This window comes from Triticum dicoccoides, chromosome 6A (genome assembly GCF_002162155.2).
Source record: "Triticum dicoccoides isolate Atlit2015 ecotype Zavitan chromosome 6A, WEW_v2.0, whole genome shotgun sequence".
NCBI lineage: Eukaryota > Viridiplantae > Streptophyta > Magnoliopsida > Poales > Poaceae > Triticum > Triticum dicoccoides.
The window spans coordinates 38,998,857-39,006,417 of NC_041390.1; the positions used below are offsets into that span (position 1 = coordinate 38,998,857).

The following is a 7,561-nucleotide window of genomic DNA, read 5'->3' on the forward strand; positions in this document are numbered from 1 at the left end:
CATTTTTTCCGTTTCCGAGAAGCACGACCGTGACTCTCGCGAAAGCACAATCGTGCCTCTCGCGAAAGCAAAACCGTGACTCTCGCGAAAGAGAAAAAAAGAAAACGCGTTTTTTTTTTCATTTCTGAAAGGCACGGTCATGACTCTCGCGAAAGCAAAACCGTGCCTCTCGTGGAAGGAAACCCGTGACTCTCGCGAAAGGAAAAAAAAGAAAACACGTTTAAATAGCTGAAAACGCATGCGAAAAAATAAAAAATAAAAATGCAAAAAAAGCGCGACACGTGACGAATGGCTGAGAGCGCGTCAAGTGGCGCTGATCGTTGCGAGGCTCCGGAATGGAGCGCTCGTTAACTCGTGGCTCGCCTATCTTCCTCGTTCGGTCGTTCCCCTCTCCACACGATGGTAGGGTACGCTGCCGCCGCTGTCGCGCTGCGTCCACCTTCCCCATGGCCAGTCTAGCGCCGCCGTCCACTACCCCATGGACGCCGCAGCGCCGACATCCATCATCTCCATCGACGCCGCAGTGCCGCCTTCCACCTCCATCGTAGCCGCACTAGCGCCACCCCCCACCTCCTCCACGGCTGCACCAGTGCCGCAGTCCACCTCCCCCATGGCTGCACCAGCGCCGCCATCCAACTCCTCCACTGCCAGACCAGAGCAGTTGTTCATCTCCTCCATGCCCGCCCCAGCGGCGCCGCCGTCTACCTCCACTATGGCCGTCACCGGCAACGGTCGCAAGAAGCGACCTCGACATGAAGTCCCAAGGTCTGGCTGCAAGAAGAATAAGAAGATTGCTGATTATCTGATTATCCCCAACATGCCAAGGTAGTTATCTGATTATCCCTTTGAGATCTGGATGTGCGTGCTGTTCAAGAAGATTGCTGTTGTTTGTAATCCTCAGATACCAGTGGAAGGTTTCTCTGCTTCATACATGGTGCTGTTAAAAAAATTCTTGGAATTTATCCCAACCCAAATTCTCTATTTGTTCTATCTAATGTTAGGTTACGGTTACTCCCCTGTCATGCGAAATTCTTGGAATTTATCCCAACCAAAAAAATGTGACAATCTAGTATAGTTTGAAGGTTAGTGGACTGATATTTTTGTCTGTCTACTGAACTTTCTGAAATTCGTTGCAGTGCTGGTGTCTCCTGAACATCACTAGCTTCTAAAATGTTAACATATACTAGTATCCTCTACTAATCTGATTCTACTATACATCTGAATCAGATCTGATGCTAGTACCCTCTACTAATCTTGACATATACTAGTGTGTGTTTGAGTTCACTTTATTTGTAAACCAATAGCAGCAGTTACAACTTCTTTCTCTGTATAGTACTAGCTGTTGCATTCTTGTGTTCTGTAATTGTGCAAAAAAGTCTCTTTTTTCTCTGTGTTATACTTCTAAATTGTGAGTTCTGAGTGCTTATTACTGTTCTCTCTTTTGTTAGCTTTTATTCAGCTGAGTTGAAGAAGCAAGTAAGTTGAACTTCAGTCTTCCTTGATGACCATGCTGGGCGCCAGATAGATGTTTAGAACATCCTGAAGAAATGAGAAAAGTCCATCTAGGATGTAGCCTAATCTGTGTACTGGAATGCTCTGTCCTGCTCAAACTATGCAGTGCTATAGCCTGTAATGGAGTCTGTGGTATGTGGAGTACTGGAGTATGTGGGTATGTTATGTAATTCTCAACAGCTGTACTGTTATAGCCTGCAACAGTGCAACTGTTCTTTTATGTAGTGGGTATGCGGCAACCCACATAACCTCATATAATTTATGTGGAAAGCCCTTTTTTTTTTTTAAGTTGTTTGGATTGCTTACCACATGTGTCACGTGATGTGAGAAGCCCGTTTAGTCCCACATAATTATGTGGGAAGATGCGGCAATATGCGGGACGTCCACAGCTCGTCCCACCTGCAGCCTGACTGAACCATAGTAGGTTTGTTTATAAATGGGGGCATTATTTTCTCTAATCTCTGCTCTCTCCAAAACAAACTTCACAGATGTGCAAAACTTGAGAGGGCCATCAAGGTACTCCCCATATGGCCCTCTGCGGCACACGTCCGCAAAGGTCATTGCACACGTCGTCCTTGTAGCAAGCTACGTGTTTGCATGTAGGCACCCGTAGCAGATTCCAAAGTTTAGGCTAATTAACCAACAAAGACAAGCAGGAGGACGATGCCCTTGCGACGGCTCGACCGTAAGCGCAGTCGCTGGCTGAAAGAAAGTGGGACCATGGAAGTTTCCCAATGTGTTCGGATATGAAAGATAAATTAGGGCACTCAGCGTATGTTTGTGTCCATTCAATATGTGGTGACTTTAGGGGTGTTCGGAGTCCCTCCGCTCCGGACTCAGCTTCGCAGAACTAGCGGAGCTGCGGGCTAAAATAATGGAGTTGAAAAATAGGCACTTCCCAGATCCGGTAATTCTGCGGAGCCGGTGGAGAGCCGAACAGGCCTAAGGGACCAATCAACCGAACATGCCCAAAGTAACCAGCAGCGCCGCACATTCCCGTGCCACCGTGGACAAAATTTGTTACAACTCTGCAAGGATCTCACATGAACCTTCAGCATCAGTGTGAGTCACCTCAGTGCATCCGAACTACTTACTCGTATAGTAGTAGAAGCGCAAAACAACGACAGGTCGACAGCAGACGGGCGCAGCGCACGCCGCTGTCTCCCACCCTTCTAAACCCCCCTCCCCCTTCCCCTCCGCCGCCGCCGCCGCCGGCAATGGAGGGCCTCCACAACCTGCTCGCGCGCCCCAACTCCGCGCCGCTCGCCTTCTCCCCCCCGCGCCCGCGCCCGCGCCGCAGGCCGCCCGTCGCCTGCCGCGCCGCGAGCCGCTGGGCCGACCGCCTCTTCGCCGACTTCCACCTCCTCCCCCCCGCCGCCGCCGCGCCCGAGCCGCCGGCCGCGGCCCCCGCGGGCGTCTCCGCGTCCCCCTGCGTCCCGCTCTTCCCCGACGCCGCCGACCGCTCCCTTCCCCTCCAGGTCGACTTCTACAAGGTCAGACCCGTACAGCATTACTTCACGGGCATCCCGTGTGATTTAACTGAACCTAGTAACACACATCTGATACTGATAGATAAAGATGTATCGGTCTTGAAACGTGATGGTAATTTGTCGCAGAAAGGCCGTATCATCCAGCATTGTGCCTAGAATTTCCATTTTAAAGAATTCTCTCTAGGTTATCGTCTCACTCGATCCCATAAAAAGCATGACCCATTTTTACCTGATAAATTAACTAGGGGTGGAATGAAATTGCTGCAACATTTAATTAGTTTGGGAAATGATTGGTTCGCTTGCTCTGCTCAGGTTCTCGGCGCGGAACCGCATTTCCTCAGCGACGGCGTCAGGCGGGCCTTCGAGGCGAGGGCGGCCAAGCCACCGCAGTACGGCTACAACACAGATACCCTTGTTGGCCGTCGGCAAATACTGCAGCTTGCACATGATACTCTCACAAACCAGAGCTCCCGCACCGAGTATGACCGCGCGCTCTCTGAGGACCGTGACATGGCGCTCACATTGGATGTTGCTTGGGACAAGGTGAGGCTGTAGGGGCAGTAAACGGTGCACTTGGATCTTGCAGGATTTCAGATAGCATTAGCATATAATTGGTCTCCGCTTAAACTGGGTATCTTGCCAATCAGGTTCCGGGTGTGCTGTGTGCCCTTCAGGAGGCTGGGGAGGCACAGGCAGTGCTCGCAATTGGAGAGCACTTGCTGCAGGACCGCCCGCCCAAGCAGTTCAAACAGGATGTGGTGCTGGCAATGGCTCTGGCCTATGTGGATCTATCAAGGGACGCAATGGCGGCTAGCCCTCCAGACGTAATCCGCTGCTGTGAGGTGCTTGAAAGGGCTCTCAAGCTCTTGCAGGTTAGCTGTTTTCACCACCAAACAGTATTGCAGATTTAATATGTTTATGATGGTGGCTTTACACAAACATTTGCTCTTATATTTCTTTACGGATGGAGCATTTATTAATCCCAGTGAACATAATTTTCTTCTTTTACTGCTGTTTATACTATGTAATCTAGATTGATCTAATTGCTGTTAATGCTAGTATCAATTCTGATTTTATTTGGCTATAAGTAAGTCCCCTTATGGTAAACATAAGATGCAGCACCTTTCCTTTTAGTATTTCCGTATGTGATTTCTTTTAGTTAGGATTTATCAAACATCTGCTTCCATGTCTTCCAGAAGAGCAGGGATAGATCCTACTAATAGGTTTGTATAAGTAGTATAATAAATGTACAAGTCTAACTATACAAGATAAACGTATAAAAGGGAGACTCAGTAAAACAATGGTCTTTACATTTTACATTTTCACTGGGACGATATTGGAATTGGTTAGATTTAGATAAATATGTGAAAACCAGCATGAAATGCATGTGATGTATGTTGCTAAGAAAGATCTTCTGGAAGCAGTACTAAGATGTATGTTATCCTTTAGGAGGATGGGGCAATCAATCTCGCACCTGATCTGCTTTCACAAATTGATGAAACTCTGGAGGAGATCACACCTCGTTGTGTTTTGGAGCTTCTTGCCCTTCCTCTTGATGAAAAGCACCAGAGTAAACGCCAAGAAGGCCTTCGTGGTGTGAGAAACATTTTGTGGAGTGTTGGTAGAGGAGGTATTGCTACTGTTGGAGGAGGATTTTCGCGTGAAGCCTACATGAATGAGGCCTTTTTGCAGATGACATCAGCGGAGCAGGTTTGTAATTATCACCAGTTTTCATGAGGCAGTAGCCTTTTCATGTTTCTGTAGCACATGTTTCGAGAATGTGTTGATTCATTTGTATTACAAATCACAGATGGATTTCTTTTCAAAAACGCCTAATAGCATACCACCTGAATGGTTTGAAATCTATAGTGTGGCACTCGCAAATGTTGCTCAAGCAATTGTAAGTAAAAGGCCAGAGCTCATCATGGTGGCAGATGATCTTTTCGAACAGCTCCAGAAGTTCAATATAGGTTCTCAATATGCTTATGATAATGAATTGGATCTTGTGTTGGAAAGGGCACTTTGCTCATTGCTTGTGGGAGACATTAGCAACTGCAGAATTTGGCTTGCGATTGATAATGAATCCTCACCACATAGAGACCCCAAAATTGTAGAGTTTATTGTGAACAACTCTAGCATTGACCACCAGGAGAATGATCTTCTTCCAGGCATGTGTAAGCTTTTGGAGACTTGGCTTGTCTCAGAGGTTTTCCCTAGGAGCAGAGATACTCGAGGCATGCAGTTTACACTTGGAGACTACTACGATGATCCAAAAGTTTTAAGCTACCTAGAAATGATGGAAGGTGGTGGTGCTTCTCATTTGGCTGCTGCTGCTGCTATAGCAAAACTCGGTGCTCAAGCTACAGCTGCGCTCGGTACCGTGAAATCAAGTGCTATCCAAGCATTCAACAAGATTTTTCCATTGATAGAACAGCTAGATCGATCAGATATGGAGAATGCTAATGATGGCCCTGAGGAATCTGTCAATAAATTTGACCAGAAAACTATTATGGGATTTGATATCTGTGATCCCAAAAATGCTGCCCTGAAGATTGTCTCTGCCAGTGCATTATTTGCTCTGATGACAGTAATAGGCATGAAGTACTTGCCTCGTAACAAGGTGCTCCCTGCTATTAGAAGCGAGCATGAGTCCATGACAGTTGCTAATGTTGTTGACTCAGTTGATGGTAAGTAGACACTCCTTTACTTTCCAACTACTAGTAAAAAAGGAAAAAAAAAAAACTCTGCTCATGTGTTACTACTGGTCATGCTTGATGTCTAATGACATTACATTTTTGAGATTGTAGCTTTGGGTTGACGTTTTCAACAAAGCTGTGTACCAAATGTTTGATCCATATACAAATTTGTTTCTGAAATCATAGTGCTTATATGGTATTAATTATATATTTATTTATTGAAGATGATGCACCAGATGAGCCAATGCAGATTCCTAGAATGGATGCGAATCTGGTAGAAGGTATTGTTCGCAAGTGGCAGAGTATCAAATCCAAGGCCTTGGGATCAGATCATTCTTTGGAATCATTGCAAGAGGTGAGGTTCAAAACTTTGGCTGGCTGGCCTCTGTTGCTGGTCCTGTGTTTCCACTGACAAGATACCTTATGCAACCGGAGACACTTCAGATAGTCATATAGGTTACACTGTTCATAAGTATGCTTGAGTGATAGTAATCCTGTCACAGCATAATTTCTCGAGTTATTTCCACTGCCAACTTATCGCCCTTACAACGGTAACTGAAAACTGGTATTTCCATGTCTCCCACAGGTTCTTGATGGCAACATGCTGAAGGTATGGAGGGACCGAGCAGCGGAGATCGAGCGCAAAGGCTGGTTCTGGGACTACACACTGTCCGACGTGGCGATTGACAGCATCACCGTCTCCCTGGACGGACGACGGGCGACTGTGGAGGCGACGATCGAGGAGGCAGGCCAGCTTACCGATGCAGCCAACCCCAGGAACAACGATTTGTACGACACTAAGTACACCACCCGGTACGAGATGACCTTCACTGGACCAGGAGGGTGGAAGATAACAGAAGGTGCGGTCCTCAAGTCGTCATAGGGCGTTCGGTGTGCAGTAGACCGTTGTTGATTGATTCCTCCCGTGTTCTTTTTGGTGTGTAAATAAGCAGTCTAGGCCCTTTTCAGTTTGGAAGTTGGAGATAGTTTGGTTAGTCTGACTTGCAATCAGTGATGAGCTTTGTTTTTCCCTGTGTCGTGTTCGGATTATTGCTAGCCTGGAAGATCTTTGAGTTGGGGATAAGAGAAACGTAGTGCTGAATTTGCCGCTGAAATTGTCTTTTTGATCTTTCACAAAACCCGTACAAAAAAAATAGGGGAATGTTATTGTGCTGACCTTCCTTGGGAAGGAATGGCAAAACGTAAGGTTTTTTATGGCAAATTTAGTGTCTGAAGCTAGGAGTCCATCTCTCAAAGCAAGGGCCTCAGTTGTCGGGGCATCATTGACGAATTCAGTTGCTTGTCTATTGGATGCAATGACATTGCCATGATGAGCTATGATAAGTTAACCACTGTCATTGCAACAAAATCTGCCTATGGTTTTTCCCATCCGTAGCGTGCAATTCATGAGCTTGATTTTTTAGCCCTGCTATTGTTCATGCTAGAATAGCGCAATTCCCGAGCTTGCTTTTTTCTATCCCTGCTATAAGTCATGCAGAGTGCTAGAAGAGCCTGTGCTGATCGGGCCGGCACCTCAAAACTGGTGTTCAAATTTTGTGTTTTGACCTTTTGTGCAAAGTTTAGCCGGATTTGATCTCGGTTTTAAGAAAATTCAGGATCTGACCCTTTTCCTACCGTCGGGGTTGCTCGTTGCTGGCGGTAGGGTATAACAGCCTACCGCCGAGGACCCTGACGGTAGGGTAACGGCAGGCTTCATTAAGTGGATGTCTGGGGGCAGGCTTCATTAAGTGGATGTCTGGGATGACGTGGACTAAACCTCCTACCGCCAATATGTCTGCCGGTAGGTTGGTAAACCCTACTGCCTATCTGGCAGTCGGTAGGATTCAAAACCCCACTCAACAC

The 7,561-nt window shown here is 46.9% G+C and overlaps 2 protein-coding genes across 3 annotated transcripts; both read left to right on the top strand.

The window, feature by feature from the left end:
• The first annotated feature begins 389 nt into the window (after positions 1 to 389).
• On the top strand, positions 390 to 1,795 carry LOC119318813 (allergen Asp f 7 homolog). Of its 2 annotated transcripts, none has more exons than XM_037593391.1 (2): positions 390 to 825; positions 1,449 to 1,795. In XM_037593391.1, exons 1-2 carry the CDS (start codon positions 479 to 481, stop codon positions 1,483 to 1,485), a joined length of 384 nt encoding a protein of 127 aa, XP_037449288.1. In that variant the 5' UTR covers positions 390 to 478; the 3' UTR covers positions 1,486 to 1,795. The 2 variants fall into 2 exon arrangements, with proteins under 2 accessions (XP_037449288.1, XP_037449290.1); XM_037593393.1 differs by having other exon boundaries at positions 390 to 765.
• Positions 1,796 to 2,695: 900 nt separating this feature from the next.
• Positions 2,696 to 6,808, top strand: LOC119314463 (protein ACCUMULATION AND REPLICATION OF CHLOROPLASTS 6, chloroplastic-like). The gene is made up of 7 exons (XM_037589184.1): positions 2,696 to 3,005; positions 3,315 to 3,545; positions 3,650 to 3,874; positions 4,452 to 4,712; positions 4,813 to 5,689; positions 5,923 to 6,053; positions 6,285 to 6,808. The coding sequence occupies exons 1-7, from the start codon at positions 2,730 to 2,732 to the stop codon at positions 6,579 to 6,581; spliced, it is 2,298 nt and encodes a 765-aa protein (XP_037445081.1). The 5' UTR covers positions 2,696 to 2,729; the 3' UTR covers positions 6,582 to 6,808.
• The last annotated feature ends 753 nt before the right edge of the window (positions 6,809 to 7,561 follow it).